General features: G+C 57.1%; 2 protein-coding genes across 2 annotated transcripts; one reads left to right on the forward strand and one right to left on the reverse strand.

The window, feature by feature from the left end:
• Nucleotides 1–125: 125 nt before the first annotated feature.
• HMPREF1541_03107 (uncharacterized protein) lies at nt 126–8,234 on the reverse strand (the record flags this gene model as incomplete). Its single annotated transcript, XM_008717459.1, has 1 exon — nt 126–8,234. One exon carries the CDS (start codon nt 8,232–8,234, stop codon nt 126–128), a length of 8,109 nt encoding a protein of 2,702 aa, XP_008715681.1.
• Nucleotides 8,235–9,121: 887 nt separating this feature from the next.
• Nucleotides 9,122–18,828, forward strand: HMPREF1541_03108 (uncharacterized protein; the record flags this gene model as incomplete). The annotated part of the gene is made up of 2 exons (XM_008717460.1): nt 9,122–17,111; nt 17,165–18,828. The coding sequence occupies 2 exons, from the start codon at nt 9,122–9,124 to the stop codon at nt 18,826–18,828; spliced, it is 9,654 nt and encodes a 3,217-aa protein (XP_008715682.1).
• Nucleotides 18,829–19,368: the final 540 nt, after the last annotated feature.

Consider the following 19,368-nt stretch of genomic DNA (forward strand, 5'->3'; position numbering starts at 1 on the left):
TGGGATGTGGAAGACATTAACCAACGGGTCTTATTCCTAATGCTTCGTCCTGCTGAGAGCTGCCAACGCCTGGGACGCTCGTCCACAATAATGTCACTTCTTGTTCCACCCCCTGCCCCATCCTCTCAAGGCCCGCTGCCGCCGCCGCTCCCGCTCTTCGGCCACCACCACCAGTGCGGCACCATGCCCTGGTACAGCGAGTAACTCACATTCCCCTCCCAGCCGGGACGCCCCTCATGCACACCCCGTGACGCCCGCGTGGTGAACTCCCACGGCTCAACACCCATATACTGAAAGTCCGGCTTGCCACCGATGCCCTGGCTCTTGAAAACGCCCGGCGTGTCGCCCACCCACTTGAGCACCTTGCCCAACACCGGATCCATGGCCACCCGCAACTTCAAGACCTGATGGGCCGCCGTCCCCATGACGCCCTTCCACGTGAGGACGCGCTTACCGGGCTCGGTGTTCTTGATCGCCTGCACGATCTCCTCTGAGACGCCCATCTTGCGCAGCTCGGCCCAGTTCTCCTGGAACACCGTCATCTGCACGTCGCGGCCCACTTGCTCGCCCATCTGTTGGAACCGCTGCTGGTGGAAGCCGTAATCGACGCCTCGTACCACGGGTGGTTTACCCCCGGCTCCCGCTCCTCCACTCGATCCCCCGCCTCCTCCGCTCCCTGTCCCGCCGCCGGAACCACCACCACCACTTCCCCCTCCGCCCCCGCCAGTGGCTTGTGCGGCCGCCTTCTTCCCCACCGGAGCCCCAACAGCCGCCATAGCCATAGCCGTCGTCGGGATACTAGGCGCCGTAGACGCCTGCGTCAGCGCCTGTGCCGACCCCGTTGCTCGGGGCACTGGCATTCTTGCCCCACCCGCGGCAGCGAGCTGCATCATCGGCTGCGGTCCCGTACCACCGCCGCCGCCGCCCATGCTCCCCTTAAAGTGCTTGGGGGCGCCCGCAAAGGTAGCTGCCGCGCTACCAACGTCGAGGATCACGCCGGCTACAGCCTGCGACGCCTCCGGGTCCGTGTACTTCTCGCCCGTCGCCGGGTTAACATCACGCCGTAAGCTGCTGATGGTCTCAGCGGCCTGCGCCACGCTCTTGACAGCCGTATATGTGCCGTAGACGACGGCGGCGTCGGCAGCCACTCCAGCCACCACGGTGGCGCCTGCTCCCACCGCCGCAACTGTGGCCGCCGACCCTCCTAGAATCGTCGCGGCCGCCGAGGCCGCAGCTGGCGCCATGGCGAGCACCGCGCCGCCCGTCAATGCCACTGCGGCAATGCCTATAGCGCCAATCGCCACGGCGGCCGCCACCGTCCCCACATCGATCGACCAACGCCCATCCGGATCCACGCGGCAGCTGGGTCGCGACCGCACAAACCTATACGCATTCGGCCCGTCCTTGAGTCCTGCCGGATCAGGGCTCGTCCACCGGCCCAGCCACGGCGCATAGTACCGCGCCCCGAAGTAGCACAGGCCGCTCTCCTCGTCGCGCTCTTTGCCTGCAAACCGGTAACGTTTGGTGCGTGCTGCTACCGCGAGGCCGCCGCGATACGTGCTGGCCCCGTAGGGTGCGTATTCCTCGTACGACAGCAGCTGCGATGTATCGTCGAACTCGGCGCGTGCTGATCCGGTGAGATCGTGCAGCATATACCGTGCTTGCTGCGCCGGTGAGCCATCGTCACCGACCGTGCGCGCCTCATAAAGGGCGATGCTCTCGGACGCTAGCTGCAGGTTGTAGGTGTGCCGCTCAAGGACGATCGGTGGGTCGGTGTTATTTCCGTTGCCGTTGTCGTTCGCATCGCCATTTCGGTCGCTGTTGTTGCCGTCCCCCTCATCATGCCCTCCACCCCCACCACCGTACCGACGGAAGATCATCGTATTCCCAATATACAGCGTCTCCTTAAGGCGCCGCGGCACCTGACCCGCCGGCGCGAATGCCTCCGTGACCTTCCGCACCCGCTGCCCATCACTCCCATAGACATAGTATGTGGTTTCAGGCGTGGCGCCGTCTCCACCCACACGCTGCCGCGCCGAGCAGCGCAGCCGGTCCTGGACATCCCACTCCAGCCGTGCGAGTTGCGGCATAGCCGTGAGGTGCCCACGACGCCCGGCGGGGCCAGTGTAGCCATACACCTCGGTCGTGTCGCCCACCTGCGTTTTGCTCAACCGGTTACCGCCCTGCGCCGCCAGCCCGGGTATCTGGCTAGGCTCAGCGTAAGAGTAGGTGCGCGTCCAGCCAGGCGCTTGTGCCGCGTCTCCGGCGTGCCTCACGGACAGGATATTACCCACGCCATCGTACGTGTATGTCTCGGTGTAGCGTGCCAGAGCAGATCCGTCATCTGGCACGATCGTCGACGCATTTCCTGGGATTGGTGGCTCTACCGCCGTCGGCGCCGTCCCAGCGGTTCGCAAATCCTCACGTCCCGTGGCCTGCACCAGCTGGTATGTGGCGTCATATTTGTACCGACTACTGCTGTCAACGCGCGCGTTGCGGAAGAAGACCGCCTGCTGTGCCGCATCCACCACGCTCGTCACGTTGCCGACGGGATCGTACGTGTAGGTGCAGTCCTGGACGCGCTCGCCGCTCGCACGCATGGCCACCATCTGCCGTAGCTCGCCCGTCTGTGCGTCGAAGCGGTGCTGCACCGAAATGCCGTTGCCGTAGGTCATGCGCACGGCGTGGCCCTTGGCCGAGTACGTGATGCTGTGCAGTGCCACGGGCCATTGTGCGAGATCCTCGTCCGGCGGTCGCTGCCCACGCAGGTTGATGCGTAAGGCTTGCAGTCGCCCGGCCTCGTCGTACTCGCGCACCTCCTCGGTACCGTCGGCCGAACGCAGACGGAACGGCCGGTTCAGCGCGTCGTACTGTACCGAGGACTCGTGAGTCGTTGGTTCTAGTGGCACAGGCTGGCTCCAGTCGACGGACTCCTTGTACTCTACGGCGATTCGCCGGCTGGTACGTAGTGGATTGCCCTTGAAATCGTAGGCGTCAACGGATGAGACGCCGGCCTCGTCATTGACCCGGACGACGCGACCACGCATGTTGTTTGTCAGGTTTGATGATGCGGTATTAGTGCTACTGCTGCTGCTGCTGTTGTTGCCACTGCCATCGGGGTCCGGGGACGCAAGCGTGTCACCGTACACGAACTGTTGAACTACACGTTCTCGACCGGTCTCATCCTGGACGCGAGACTCGAGAGGTCGACGTAGCACATCGTACGCAGTGCTGAAGCGTGCGCCACGGCTGTTCCACACTGTAAGCACGTTGCCCGTGGCGTCGGGAAGGGCCCAATCAGAGCCCTTGTCCATTGTGGTGCGCCACAGCGCAGTTCCCGTCATATCAAAAGAAGCGCGGGTGACGACGCGACCGAGTGCGTCTACGGACTCGATGACGTTGGATTGGAAATCGTAGGTGGTACGCGTGGTCAGGAGGCCGTCGGGCCCGTTGTCTGCGGTGCTCGCAACAACGCGGCCCAGTACGTCGAGGTGTATCACTGTGGGAGTGTTCGCGTGGGTGGCCGACTGCGATGCCGCGGCTTGCTCGTCGGGTCCCAGGGCGCCATGGATCCGAGCCGCGTGCCACGTCGGGAGGTAGTCGGATGGCGGGAGCTTCGCAATGAAGGGGCTCAGGGTGGAGTCCGTACGTGGGTCAGCTATGATGTTGTCCACGGCGTCGAATTGCGTGGTCTGCCAGGGGCGGAACTCTGTCTTCTCGAATGCCTTGTTGGGGTGCAACGCAGCAACGCGCCTGCCCATGGGGTCGTAGAATAGCGTGGCCGCAGGCCCAGCCAGGCGGCTCGGTGTGTAGGCGTGCGTATCAGAGAAGAAGGGCTCATACTCCCGGACGGCCTGTTCTTTGTTGTTGAAGATTACCCAACCGCTAGTGGACCAGCGCGGGTTGACTACTGCGGCATTGGGGTCTTCATCGAGCGGATCGAGCGGGCCAGGGGAGTCGAGCGCCTTCTTCTGGATTGAGGAGTAGACGCCATCCAGATAGCAGATAGTGATGGTCACTGGCGATACCTCACCTGGCGGCAAGTTATTCACGTGCTGCGTCCTGGTAATGGTTGCAAAGTAAGGGGGTCGCTCGCCGTCGCCATTCTCTGTACTTGGCACCCATTGATAGTCGTACAGAGTGCGCGACGAGGCCGTCCCGAGCAGTCTGTTCGTCACATTGCTGGTGGGATGGGCGTAGAATTGGTCGAGATCGTCCTGAGTCACATCTGCAGCGAAGCCCTCGAGCGAATCGCCCAAATGCTCGCCGCTTTTGCCCATGTACGCCGTGCCGCTGGGTAGACCAAATGCATCGTACGCAACTGCCTGCCGATTCCCATTGGCGTCGGTCTGCTCGTTGACGTTGAGAGCACGATAGTCAATCCTGTTCGTTGTCTGGTTGCCGCTGGGGTCGATGACCCTGAGGGGAAAGAGGTAATGTTGGTCAAACTCCAGAACAGTGGCGTGGCCGAAGGGGTCCGTGTAGCGACGAGCCGTGAAAAAGGACGCCCGGGCAGCAGCGAGTTCGGTAGCAGGAGAGGCCGCTGCCTCGGGACTGAAGCTGTGGCTATCGCTGACGCTCCATAGGTTCCCATCGCCATCCAGATCAACGTAGCCGCATCCTGTACCACTCTTGTCTGTGAGGACCAAGCTTCCGGGACCAATCAGCAGCTCCACCGATCGCGCTGGAAGCTGCCTTTTGAACACCTTTTCGATCAGACCCGGCGTGAAGTTGAGCTTGTAGGCTAGGCCCGGAAGTCCAAGAGGTTGTATTTGTCCCTTGGGTAGCAGGCCAGCAAGATCATCACGACGGAACAGTACCCTGGAACGCGAGACACAACGCTTTGTCAAGGCATTCGCTGATGTGGAACTGTCCTCAAAGGACAATTCTATCAGCTGGCGGAGGGGCGCGAAGTCATCGGCATCAAAATCGGAGGGTATGAATCGAGCTCGGCCAGCTGCTACTCGAAATCCTGTAATTTCGTACTGCCTTTTCTCGCACACTCTGGGAAGAATGTAGTTAGGACCCCCGTCAATCAGCTGTGTATAGTCGACCTCCACGTAGCTCAAAATAGGGGTCTCCTGCTTGGCTATATCGGCCGGATCGAGAGGACTGCGACCTGCTTGACGGCCATAGGCGATGTCGATGCTCTTCATGACGTGTCCGAAGCGGTCACGCTGCAGAACCATGGTGTGGTGGACGCGGGCATCGGCGACGTCCCGCTCATGCTCGACCTTGATCGACTCATGCGGATCGACGGCAAAGACGCAATGCTTGTTGGCGTCCTGCACCTCCTGCAAGATCTCGATCCGGTAGCTTGTTTCTTCGGTAGTGTACGGGATGTGTGCTACATCGCTCCCGTCGTCTGCGTAGACCTCGCTGCGTAAGAGCCGGCCACCCAGCGCGCGACAAGCTTCACGCAGCGACTCCCCCTCGAGTCGAGAAGGCGACAAGGAGGTGCTATCCGACAGGGTGAATGGGGCGATCGGTGCACCCGAACCTGCTCCAGCCGGTTGGAAGTAGTCATCCGACATATGCCGACTGATGATACCGTCTTCCAAGTAGACACCAGTATGAAACCACGTCTTGGTGTGCACTGGTGGCACCCGCCACGATTTTCCCTGATTCGAAGCCGGCTCTTGCTCGGATGGAGCGAGGAACTCTTCGCAGTCCCAAGTCTCAGTCATACCAAAGCCACGGAAATCGCGCTCAATTGAGTCATAGAAGCCGTGCCAGTATGCGAAGAGATTTGTATACCGTCTATCGCTGATGCTGTCCCTCATGTCTACTCTCTCCACGCAGTGCACCGGGAATGGTAGCTTCGTCTTCCATGGGCTATTGCTTTCTTGAGCTTGGAGATAGAAACGAGTCGATGGTGCATAAGTGATACGAGTCTCGCTGCCCATGCCGTTGGACATCCGAGTCAGCAGGCGAGGTTTTTGGCCGCGGAAAATGTCAACGTAGCGCATAGATTGGGACGCATCAGAAGGAAGCGCCGAGTTCCATACTAGGCTGGCAGTTCCGTTTCCGAGGAGATCTACCACTGATACATGTATCATATCGTCGACGCGGAGCCCATTGCCAATCGACCGAGGGCCAGAGAAGCCGTTGCCGCTGTAGTTTTGGTACATAACAGCGCCACTCGCATGCAGATAAAGCAAATCTGCAGGTCCACTACCGTCGAGGTCGATCAGCTGCACACGACCTTCATTGAATATAGTATCGGCATCGACACGAGGAGCATGCTCCATGCTGACCTGGCTCCCAAAACGCCCGTACCCCACGTTGGGCCAGTAGCACACATCGCTGTTCCGCACCCGCACGAGGTCAGCGAGGCCATCTCCTGTCATGTCTGCAAAGTGTATGGTCTCTTCGGGGTCGGAATACAGGCAGTGTGGCCCAGTACTTGGATCCGAGAGCTGCGCGACACAGGACGGTGGGCCATAGCCTTCGCGGCCGAGCGACGGAAACCAGGTGTAAACCAAGTCGGAACAAATTAAAATATCTGGGAGTCCGTCACCGGAGAGATCTAAAAAGCGCACATCTTTGTCACTTGTGTCAATGGGCGGGAAAGAAGGAAAAGTCCGGAAGTCGGTCCAGCCCTCGTTGTCTTCGCGCTCAAAGTATCCCCAGGCCCCTGGTATGGTGACAACGACGTCGAGTTTTCCGGCACCTGCAACATCTCCAAATTGGACGCGAGCACTGGAGCTACCATGGGCGGAAAACGAGGGAACTTGCGGAACTAGTTGAAGAGGCTCGAAGCGAGGTTTTGCTTCGAGAATGCCGTCGTCATTTGGCACAAGGTTGCTCGCGCTTGTGTTGCGCTTGTAATACCAGTTCCTACCGTCTTGCACAAGGATACCGGAAAGGCCTTCGCTGTGCAGATCAATCCATTGATAGCCTGGGCCGGCGATGCCGATCGGGAGTCCTTCGCTGCTCGAGCTATCTATGTCTTGGGCTACAAGCGATGCCAGCTCGACATCTGAAGGGAATGTAGAGTAGTCAAACGACACAGCAGGAAGTGATCTCCTTGTGTAGGACGGCGCACCACTCGAGGACTTGGAGATAGTGTATCCCGACTGAATGGCTGACACCAATAGTGTAGCAGTCTCATTTTCATCGTAGGTCAGATCGGTGGAGCGGACTAGATAGTCCTTCGCTCCGAGCTCCGAGTCAAAATGATGGAACGTCAAGATTCTGCGGCAGAGGCGATAGGTGCGGATGTCGAAACCAGAACGGCAAGACGAGAACGGGTCGTCACGGCAGCTCCAGGACCGTGACTCGGCAACCATCGGCATCTCATTTTCATGGTCGCCATAGTCAAAGACGGTGGTGAAGCACCAGGTCCCTTCTAGGAGTTCCGCAGTTGGCTGTGCATCCCAGCTGACAGGGTCACGGTTTGGTACCGTGTTTCCGTAGCGGATGCGCTTAATGTGCTTCGCTGCCCGTCGAGAGGCATCCGTTCGGTTAGCCTCGCAGGCTCGTTGCACATCGATGTTGGACGAGTCCTCGGACTTGTATTCGAAAAGCATGGCATTTCCTCGTTGATCATAGACCTCGCAAAGCAGCCAAGCAAAGGTGCGATGTTGGTCCAGGGGATCACAGATGCGACTGGCGGTCGTCCTGCCGTATATAGCTGTCTGGTTGTCTCCGGTTACTGTTACCCAATGGAGATCGTGTGGTTCGGCTGAACTTTGCCAACGCTCGATGCGGACAAAGGCACTCTCGATCCGTGGCATGTAACGCCTCACTATAAAGCCCTGTTTCAGCTGCTCATCGACCTGTGGTGTGCGCTCGGCAGAGAGAACAATGTCGCCGGCCCCTGTTCGCTTGAAAACGGGAACAAGGTCATCGTGGCCTTCTAGGAGGAAAACATCGTCGCGAGACGGGTCGGCTCCGTCCTCATATCTCGGCATACCTCGAGAAGTCTTCCTCGAAATCCTGGGAATCGAAAGATCCCAACCGAGTCCAAAGGTCGAGTTGCGACCTCCAGAGCTGTACTCCAAAGTGAGGGTTGGCTGGACACCTCTTGCCGAACTGGTGGCGATGGGAATGGAGCAAGACCCAAGTCCGGTGTTGGAGTTGACTTTGAACTTTTCGCCCATACCATGAACAGAGCCGGTTTTGGGAAGCGAGAGCACCGGAGGCTGCGGCAGCTTGGTGTCAAGGGTTGTTGCATTGGAGGTCGCAACTGGCACGTTGGCTCCATCCTGTGCACCACCCGCAAAGGCCATCTTGGTGGTGGATGACAGATCATTGATGCCTTGAACAGCACTCCCACCCCCGACCGTATTCCCGCCGGGTTTCAGCGCCGCCATCTCTTGCGCTGGTGTGAGGCAACTATGGCTTAGTGAACCAAACTGCAGAGAAGCTGGTGTACCATCTTCGACAAAGCTCCAGAAATCTATCGTAGCAGCATGATGCCGGGCATAGGCTGGGGTTCGGAAGGCATCGTACTACCTCGTATTCGTTGATGTCGTTTGGCGAATCTCTGGAACGAGGTTGAAGTTGCTGCCGCCCAACGCCTAGCTGTCAGCCTTGCCGATTGAAACTTTGCATTGTTTCCTCCTTTCCATCTCCTTCGCAGTAGCAGATACGAGTTCACGATCCTCGTACCCCCGATATCCTGGTTTCTCCTGGTCTGGCCACCTTGGCAATGCCATCTGCGTACACCGGTCGAAAAGCCATCGGCAACGTAGCCTATAGCGCTCTCCTGCCCCTCAGCTGCCAAGACGTCATTTCATTCCGACGCTGCCTGACAAGTCAAAATGAGACGAACACGAGCAAAGTTCTGTTGCTATGAAGCAGCACTCTCGTGTTGCTCCTTCGCGCAACTCAGCTCTCCGGGGTTCCTTTGGGGAGTTTGCCAGAATTTGCGTACCATGGCGGCCGCCTTGACGCCTATGCGGGGCGTCTCTTTGCAGCCTAAGGAGGAGAGACGCTCCGAGTTCCATCAGCTCCTCTCAATGTTTGTGATTCTGTCAAATTTGGACATCGGCCGAATGCTCAGTGCACGTCGAGTACAATAAATAACAGTCGTCGCCCTGAAGACGCTGTGACAAGCTGTGAACAAGCTCACTCGCTCGGGCAGGAGCGGCTCGCTCCAGTTCCGCAGTTCCGCATGGCCAAGCCTCTTGGCAACGACGACGCCTTTCAGGCTCTCAAGCACAAGCTGGTCAAGACGCGCAAGGACCATGGAGCGTCTTCGTCCACGCTGTCTAAGAAAGACGAGGCAGTCTTTGAGTCGCTGAGTCCGCTCTTTCCTCAGCACAAAAAGATTGTGTCTGGTATCCTCGGCAGCCTGAAGCCGGATTCCACATTGCGAACCCTTGCTTCATCTCATGGGCTTGAAGATCTCACGGCGCTCGCAAACAACAGCAGCCATGGCACAAGCAAGCACAAGATCAAGTCTGCGAGTCATGATGGACACGCTCCAACGTCGCCTGATCGAGACGATGCCGTTGCCTTCCGTCGGAGATTGTTTGCACTTGAACCCACCGGCATCATCCAGCGGATGGTCATGGATGATGATGCGGGCCCGTTCCCTAACGAAACTGTACGACATTCCGTGGCTAGATTCATCGAGAACCAGCCACAATCTTTCGACATTAGACGCACCCTGCTCCGCTCTGCCTTTCGCCGAAAGAATGCGTTCACCGGCATCCCGGCGGAGAATCAGTCAGATGTATCCAGTGCGTTAAAAAGCCTGCAAACAACACTGGCCATGACGGACCGCCCTGAGGCCATCAAACCAATGCGTGAGATTGGGCTGTCGACCGCCTTTGCCGTTAGCTCCATGTCAGAATCAGCCTTCACCCAAGCTATGAACGGTAAGCTTGACGATAATGTTGCCAAAGACATCCACCGTCGCGCTATCAACAGCAGGGTTCAGAATGATCATGCACTTGTATCCCTCCTACAGACGACTCGAGGGACCGGGATCGCTGCGCTCGATGGAACAACCACCCTTGAACAGCGCAAGAACATGCTCACTGATCATCTGCACAAGGCTATCGACAAAAGGGGTAGAGATATGGACCGTGCCGACAACAGCGATGACGATGACGATGCTGAGGATGACCCCGACCCAAAGCCGGTCGTGGACCTGGAAGCTCTTTTCGGCAGTCTCGACTATTGCGAGTGTAGCGATTGCAACTCCATCAACAGCCCAGCAGCGTACTTTGTCGAGCTGCTTCAATTTTTGAGAAACAATAATCTCCATTGGGATATGACCAAATGGCCCAACTCAGGAAAGCCGGGAATTGAAGGCACAGCTCTTGAAGCTCTGTTTGCGCGGCGACCTGATCTCGGCAACATCCAGCTCACATGCGAGAACACAAACACCATCCTACCGTACATCGACCTGGCCAACGAGGTGATGGAGTCCTTTGTTGAGCATAAACAAAAGTATGTGGAAGATAAGCACAAACCCAAACGTCTGACCCTCGACGTCTTCAACATCGATGACGAAACTTCGAGCGAGCTGCTAGCGCAGCCACAGCACACAAACTACACTGCATACTGCATCCTCAGAGACGCCGTGTATCCCATCGTCAATGCTCCGTACCACCAGGCACTGGATGAGGCACGCATCCTGCTCGAGTTCATGAAAACATCGCGTTACGAGCTCATCACGACCTTCGCAAGCAAGTACTCGGATGATGATAACTCAAATGAATCGCCAGCAGAGAGGGGGAAGCTGCTTGACCAACATCACCAGACGCTGGAACGGATTGCGACGTCTGAATTCTGGAAGATGTCACAGACCGAGTACATCGCAATCACAAGGGAGTCATACTGGTCCAAGGAGTTCTGGATTATTAAGAAGAAGGCCGCAATTTCCGACGATGATTACCTGACCCACATCAAGAGGAAGAAGGCCTGGATCTACTGGGGCTTTGACACCGAAGCTGCTATGCAGAGCACCGACCCAGATGCAAAGACTGGCCTCATGTTCGTCAAAAAGCAGCTTCTTCAACGAGCTTATGTGACCTACGAAGACCTAGTGAATTTGATTAAGACCCGTTATACCAACCCAAACATGCCGACCGGATGGAGTCGCGTCGTTCTAGAGAGCATTCGCTTCAGCTATCAATACCTTGTGCCCCTGGTTGACAAGAAGCAACATGATCCCTGCAAAAAGTACAGGCACCTTGCCCAGTTTCTAGCATATTGGAAGCCGTGGGCGAAGGAGACAGGGGTCGAAGTCAACGACTGTGACAATATCTGTCTCAGCGAGACCGACATCCTCTGCTGGCTCAAAACTTGGTTTGAAGCGATTGGAAAAATTGTCGTCCTCGAGTCAGGCGATGTCCCGCGCCTACCCATCGAGGGGCACCTGGTTCTGCATACGACGGTAAACATCCCAGCTCTGGCTCTAGTCGCACGTGCAGAAATACCCCCACTGGTTCAACCTAGCGGCAGTGGTTGGGAAGATCTTGGCTATCTTGACAGGGAGGGTACGGTGCGGCGGCAGGACGGTAACATGGTGGCCTTTGTCGCGCCCGACAGCACGCTGCGAGATGCCGACGGAACGCTCTATGTCACTCATCTCAAACACCTACAGACACTCTACATTGTCGATCCGGCCCTCACGAGTTTCGAAAACGAACAAGACATCTCCCAAAATCACATCATAGCCAATGTTCAAGCAGACACGAGCCTTGTCACGTGGAATGTTCCGTTTGGGAGAAAAGATCCTCCAGCTGTACACTACCTCGCCGCTACTGAGACCTGCAATATCGATAGGGTAACAGTCCAGCACTTGGACGGTACGCCCCTCACAGCAGATGAGTGGGACCGCATGCAGGCGTTCTTGCGCCTCTGGCGTCGTCTTGGCTGGTCCATCAATGAAGTCGATCAGGCACTCTCTGGCATTACGCAATCCTCGTCTCAAACAAATGCCAGCGCCGACAAGACTCCTGATACCATTGAGGACTGGAATCAGGTGATTGACTCGGGTGGCTGTCTCTGCCAGGCCTGTGGTCACACTTTGTCCGACTGCTGTTGCAGCAAGCCAAAACCACCAGAAGAGGATTGCTGCAACCTTGCAGGCCCAGATCCTCCTATGTATATCACACCGGCGGTGCTGGAGCAGCTCGTAGCAATCAAGCAACTATTGGACCTCGGCGGCCTTGACCTGATCCAGCTACTCACCTTATGGTACGACATTTCGATTGAAGGAAGTCCATCTCTGTACAGCAAGCTCTTCCTAGTACACAGTGTCTCTGGGATCGATCCAGTGTTCAAGGCGAACGCAGAAGGCAGTTATCTCTCTACTTCCACAAAGATATCCAGTCATCTTGCCGTCATAACTGCTGCTCTTCGAATCAACGCCGAGACTCTCGCTGTGTTAATGGCTGATGGTGCAATCGAGGATGATCTAAGTCTCGGCAACATATCCAGGCTGTACAAATATGTTGTTCTTGGACGTCTGCTGAACATGAAGCCTATTCTCATTCCGCGAGTTATCAAAGTCTGTGGCCAGCCGTTTTTCAGCCCCCGGGCCACGCTTGACATGGTCAAGTTATGGCAGCAGATCAGAGACAAGGGCTACACACTACCACAAATCGACTATTTGATCAATAACAGGGACGATGATCCCTTAAAACCCTTGGGACCGACCACTGCCACGATTCTGAAAGCTACCAAGACCATGATTGATGGGATATCCAAAGTCAATGCCGAGCATGCCGATGTTAATGAGACGGAGACCACAGCAGCTATCTTGACGAACCTCTCCAGCAAAATTCCTTTGATATTCGAACCAGATGTGACAGCCGCAATCCTTGCTCTAATCAATGGAACCACTGTGTACTCCACTGATGCACCTCCCAACCTTACTATTACGGTTCCTGAAAACATGAAGGCAAAGTTGCAGTACAGCACTCTGAAGAACATGACTCCAGTGAGAGCCACCCTACAAGTAACCGGAATTTTGACCGTGGAGGAAGCCTCAGTCGCCAAAGCTTTGTCGAATAGTAATGACTGGTCAGCAGCATTGGAGAGAGTCGCTAAGAAGCCGGGTAGGTTCTTTGACGAAGTTCTATTTGGCATCTTCTCCAACAAGGACGAGGCGAAGGCGGTACTACTGCAGGGCGATGTACCGGCCCTGCCGCCACCTCCTCCCGTACCCACTGATGTGAACTCTACAGGGACAGGGACAAGTGGGAGCAACGCAGGCGCCGATCAAACCATCGACAAGAGCACTGCGAGGCCAAAATCGCTGTTCTTCCTGCAGGGACTGCTGCCATTTCTACGAATGACATTGGCGGATCAAGTAATTATCGAGACCGTCTCAGAAGCATCCTCAATTTCGGACGCCGAGACGCGAGTTCTTCTCCTGACCAAGCTTATCACCGACTCAGAAAGCCAGTTCGGCATTCATACTCTTCGCAATATAGTAAAGAGCCCTCCGACGTACGACTCTTCATTCCAGGGATACCTCATCCCAAGCACCAGTGACGATTTCACTTTTGTTGCAGGTGGCTTCAGCCAGGAACCCCCAGCGCTCTCGATTGACAAGCAACAAGTCAGGCTTCAGCACAGACAAGACGACCCTACCAACGTTTGGTATTCGGACCCTGTAAATCTCGTAAGCGGGAAGCTCTACGACTTCGTTGTTACGGGACAGCCGGCCTTGAATGTGCAATGGAAAACGCCTCGACTGCCAATTAGCAACATTCCTGCGTCGGCTCTGCTACCGGGATATGCATCAGAATCAGTCACAACAGTTTTCGAGAAGTTGTATAAAGCGGGACTTGTGATCAATGTTCTAGGCCTGACAGCGTCCGAGGTTGGCTACTTTAGTGCCAACCCGGATGACTTCAGCCATGTCGATTTCAATGAATTCACTATTGACACATGGAAACGCATGGCTGATTATACGACACTTCGCGACTCTCTGCCAATGTCCACCATGACCCTGATTGACTTCTTCAAATGGGCGAAGAAGCCTGACGAAGCTGAGAGACTGCCCAAGCAAATCTCAACCGTCACCAACTGGAAAGAGGATATGGTCGCCAAGCTGATTGCGAAGGATGCATTCAATATGACCAACCCGAAGAGCTTTGTCAGCGAAACAGAGTTGATCAAGCTCCAGAAAGCGCTGGTGCTGCAGGAAAGGATTGGCGTGGACCCGGACGTGCTATTCCACTGGTCCAAGCCCCTGTCGTTCTTCTGGAAAGAGTCGCGACAGATTGCCGAGAGCATCCACAAAGCCTTACGATCGAGGTACGATGTCACCACGTGGGAACAGGTGGCGGAGCCACTGTTCAATAAGTTGCGCGCCAACCAGCGTGATGCGTTGATAGCGTTCTTGCTCGTCCAAGACTCACTCAGGAAGTGGGGCGTCACGGATGCGGACAGCCTCTTTGAATTCTTCCTCATTGACGTGCAAATGGGTGCATGCCTTCAGACATCGAGGATCAAACAGGCCATTTCAAGCGTTCAGCTTTTCGTTCAGAGATGCTTGCTGGCATTGGAGATCGACCATGGACTCGACGGTTTCCTCTTCGACCGCGGGCGCTGGGAGTGGATGTCGCGGTATCGTGTGTGGGAAGCCAACCGAAAGGTATTTCTCTGGCCAGAAAATTGGCTGGAACCGACACTACGTGACGATAAGAGTGAGATCTTTCTGGCGCTGGAAGCGCAACTTCTACAGAAAGATCTGAGCCCGGACGCGCTACAAGGCGCCATCAAGGACTACTTGAATCGCGTGGACCAGGTTTCGTGCCTCCAAGTTGTTGGGCTGGTGGTTGATGAAGGACCGAGAGTGTTACACATCTTCGCAAAGACCGTCACGGCGCCATTTTCCTTCTTCTACAGACGGTACAAGTCATATGTGAAGACGCCGGGAGACTGGTCGCCATGGGAGACTATGCAAGTAGACATTAACACCTACGAACAAGAAGACAACACGGGCAGAGTCGAAAAGACAGGATCCTTTGTGCTGCCAGTGGTCTGGAATGGCCGTCTTCTGGCCTTTCTGCCCGAGTTCAGCAAGAAAACAGTCCCTGTGCGAGCAGAGGATGACAAAACTACCATACAGGAGAGTGGTGGGCGGCCGCTGAATGCGTCAACCCCGGCAACGTACTGGGCCATCAAAATGGGTTACACCGAGTATCGCAATGGCAAGTGGACGCCAAAGAAACTATCGACTGGGGAGGTGGCCAAGCTTCCTGAGCCTCCACAACCACCAGCAGATGGCTCGCCCGCCCCTCCACCAACAGCACCGAAGCTGCTCCCGATATCGTCATATCGATTTGTGCCCAAGATTTTCGGTACAGCTCCAGATACCACCATCGTCATCGGCGTCTTTAGCAATGAAGATACGGCCACCATTGACACGACAGGCAGCGCCCAGAGCGGGGTTGGTTGGTTTCAGTTTGACGGTGGTCAGGTGTTGACCTCAAGCCTAGCCGGGACGTTCGCAGTGAAACATACTCTCACCGAGTTTCAGTTCAGCATTGGGTCTCTTGCCTTGCAGATGCATTCATATCAGGACGACCCAGCCACGACAGAACCCCTGGACTATATTTCCGAAGACCCTGTGGCCGAGTATCCCCTAGGCACGCCATTGAAGCCCACGATTGCGACCGGCGGTGGAAACACATACGACTTCTACGACCGTTACTCACGTCAGCTTCTTGCCAGAGCCTCCACTGCCCCAACAGTGGAAGGCATATACGACTTTTATCGCAACCTCACAGATCTAGACGGCTTAGCGGCCGCGTTCGGCAATGCGGTCAAACCCGCGACGCCTTTCGCAAGCTATCATGAGCTGAAGACACCGTATGCGATCTACAATTGGGAGATCGGCCTTCATGCACCTATGTTGCTCATGAACAAGCTGCTTTCCCTTCAGCAGTTTGACAAGGCCCTTGAAGTGGCCCATTGGGTCTTTGACCCCTTCGCCAAACGATCACCTAGGCCAGTTCCTGGCGATCTCTGGCAGTTTCCTCCTTTCAAGAATGTGTTAGCGGAGAATGAACTCGAGAAGACGTTCGCCATGCTCGACCCTAACATGAAGGTTCAGGAAGGCAGTGTCATCGATGAGTGGCGCGAGAACCCCTTCGAGCCGCACGTCGTGGCGCGAGCGCGCCGGCAGGCGTACATGAAGTGGTTTGCCCTGCGTTACATTGAGATTTTGATCGCGTACGGGGATTGGTACTTCATGCAGAACACGCTCGAGACTATCCCAATGGCCATACAGCTCTACGTTCAAGCGAGTCACCTGTACGGTCCCAGGGCACAGCGGATTCCTCGGCGGGGAAAAAAGAAGATCCAAACGTTCAACTCGCTCCTTGATCAGTGGGATGGCTTCGGCAACGCGGTGGTTCAGATGGAGTTGGCATTCCCCTTCAGCCAGCAGAGTACGAAGCCGCTGGGTCAGCTGTATGGCAAGAATGTGTTGGCAAACATCTTTGGATTTGCAACCTCGCGTTACTTCTGCATCCCCAACAACCCCAGGCTCGACGAGGTGCGCAACTTGATCGATGACCGCCTCTACAAGATCCGCCACTGTCAGGACATCAACGGCGTGGTGCGGCAGCTACCATTGTTTGAGCCTCCGATTGATCCCGGGTTATTGGTGCAAGCGGCCGCGGCCGGCTTGAGCTTTGCGAGCGTAGTCAGCGACCTCAACACGCCTATAAGCAATTATCGCTTTCATCTCCTGCTCCAGAAGGCACTCGAGCTCTGCAATGAGCTTAAGGGTATGGCTGGCACTCTGCTGTCAGTCAAGGAAAAACGCGATGCCGAGGCGTTATCGAATCTCCGTGCCCGTCATGAGGTTACGGTCGGTGGTCTCGCCATGGAGCTGAAGAAGCAGGCTCTTGAAGATGCGAATCTCAGCCTTCAAGCGGCACGACAGAGCCGTCTCGCGCCCGTGTTCCGGATGAAGTACTTCTTGCAGCTTTTGGGCGAGGACATGGCAAAGCTTCCGGAAGAGTCGGACGAGTTCACCGAGATTCAAAACCGATTCGAAGCGCTGACAGAAGGCGCGGGCTTCAAGCTTTTGCCGTCCGAGAAGCTGGACATGGACAAGGCAAACGACGCAGCAGCAGAGAATTTTTGGATCGGCCAAATCGAGGCTCTCTCAAGCTTCCTACGTGAGTCCTCCAATCTTCCCCTTTGTGCTCGCCATACTGACCATTCGCTACAGACATGATACCCACAACAGACATACACGGCACGCCCTGGGGCCTGGGCGGCGCAATCAAATGGGGTCCGGCATCATTCGCCCAAGGCGCAGCCGCGACAGCGCGCAAGATGCGCATCGGCACGGAGTCGATGACAGCGGAGGCCTCCAACGCCAACCGAATGACCAACTTTCTCCGTCAGGTACAGGACCGAGTGTACCAGGCCAACAACGCGGGCTACGAAATCAAGACCATCGATGCGCAGATCCTTGTGCAGGAGCAAAAGGTGCGTTTGGCGGAGCAGGACATTACCAACCAGCAGCAGCTCCTGGACAACGCGGCTGAGGTACGCGACTTCCTGAGCGGCAAGTACACCAACGAGGCACTGTACGCCTGGATGGAGAGCAGCATCTCATCGCTGTACTACCAGACATACACGCTCGCCTACCAGCTGGCCAAGCGGGCGGAGCGGGCTTTCGCCTTCGAGCGCGGCCTCGATGCCTCGCAGGCGAACTTCATCAGCTTTGGCTACTGGGACGCCAGTCGTGCCGGCCTGCTCGCCGCCGAGCGCCTGTACGTCGGGCTCAAGCAGCTCGAGGCTGCGCACCAGGCTGACCGCGGCCACGACTACGAGATCACCAAGCACATTTCGCTGCGGCAGGTCGCGCCACTAGCCCTGGTACGTCTCCGCGAGTCGTCCGCCTGCGACCTTACGCTGCCTGAGGTGCTCTTCGACATGGACTTTCCGGGCCACTACCAGCGGCGCATCAAGTCCGTTGCACTCTCCATTCCCTGCGTCGTTGGACCCTACACTTCCATCAGCTGCACGCTGCGCCTCCTCTCCAGCGAGCTGCGCGTTGCCCCCACCGCAGGCTCCGCCGCCGACTACCCACGCACCCCCGACGACCAAGACCCGCGCTTCCGCACCATCACCACCGTGCCCGTGTCCGCCATCGCCGTCAGCTCCGCCACCAACGACTCCGGCACCTTCGAGCTGGGCTTCCGTGACGAGCGCTATGCCCCCTTCGAGGGCGCCGGCGCCGCCCACAGCCGCTGGCGCCTCGAGCTGCCCGCGGCCCTCCGCGCCTGGGACTACGGCTCCATCGCCGACGTGGTACTGCATCTGCGCTACACCGCGCGCGAGGGCGGCACTCAGCTCGCTGCTGCGGCTTCAGGAGCAGTGCGTGACTTCATGCGCCGCGCCGAGGCCGAAGCTCGCGACGAGGGCCTCTTCGCCGTCTTTGACCTGCGTGCCGAGTTCGCCGCTGAGTGGTCGCGTGTCGTCGGCCCGCTGTCATCCACGACCGCGCCGGCGCCGCCGCCGCCGCCACCCAGGGCTCTCGCGTTGCGGGGCATCGCGGACCGCTTGCCTCCGTTTGCGCGCGTGCAGCAGCGTAGCAGCGGCGGAGGAGGAAGCATGGGCGGCGTTCGCCGCGTCACCGCGCAGGACGTCTGGGTGCTGCTATCGTCCGGCAGCTGGGTCGACGGCGTCGAGTTATTGGACCCTGCGGGTGACGCCACCGAGCTTCCGGCTGAGGTGGGCGGGCAGACAGGCGGCGGCATGGCGACGTTCAAGGCGCTGGGCATTGGTGTTGAGGTTGGAGACTGGGTGCTGAACTTCCGTGGCGCGGCCGGGGGCGCAAAGTTGACGAAAGGGGTGGTGGTGGTCCGGTATACGGTTTCTTGAATTGGGTCGGGAATGCAGACCCAGATAGAGTACGGGGAGGCGCACAATTGGTTGTGACACCGACCCAACGCCTTCACGGTGTATCATGGCTTCAATCAGGTATATTTCTATTACATTGGCATGGATGAGTAGTTTAGCTAAGCTAGGTTTGTGCTGGAGAGATGCATCAACGCATGAACGCATGAACTTCTTTTTGCGCTGGCCAAACTCCTTCTTGCAGGCATCTTCCATTGGCACATAGCTAGAAGCGAGGGCGTCTTAGTCGCTGGGAGATCGTGGCATTCGTCAATCAGATTCTGTTCCATGCACATTCGGCGTACCAGTTTCGTGGCCTGTCGCGGAAGGTGTCGACGGTAGTTGCGGTCCTCCTCGTCCTGGGGACGATATGTCAGACCGCGTCGACACTGGGCCTTCGGAGCCGAGGGTGCTGATTCTGACTCGCATGTTGTTGAACCACCGTCCAAGGCGGGGAGTTAAAGACGAGCTGCGCGACGGGATGTGGTATGTGGTATGATCGTCGCAATCGTGTTGTTTGCTTGC

Source organism: Cyphellophora europaea (genome assembly GCF_000365145.1).
Source record: "Cyphellophora europaea CBS 101466 unplaced genomic scaffold supercont1.3, whole genome shotgun sequence".
Classification (NCBI taxonomy): Eukaryota; Fungi; Ascomycota; class Eurotiomycetes; order Chaetothyriales; family Cyphellophoraceae; genus Cyphellophora; species Cyphellophora europaea.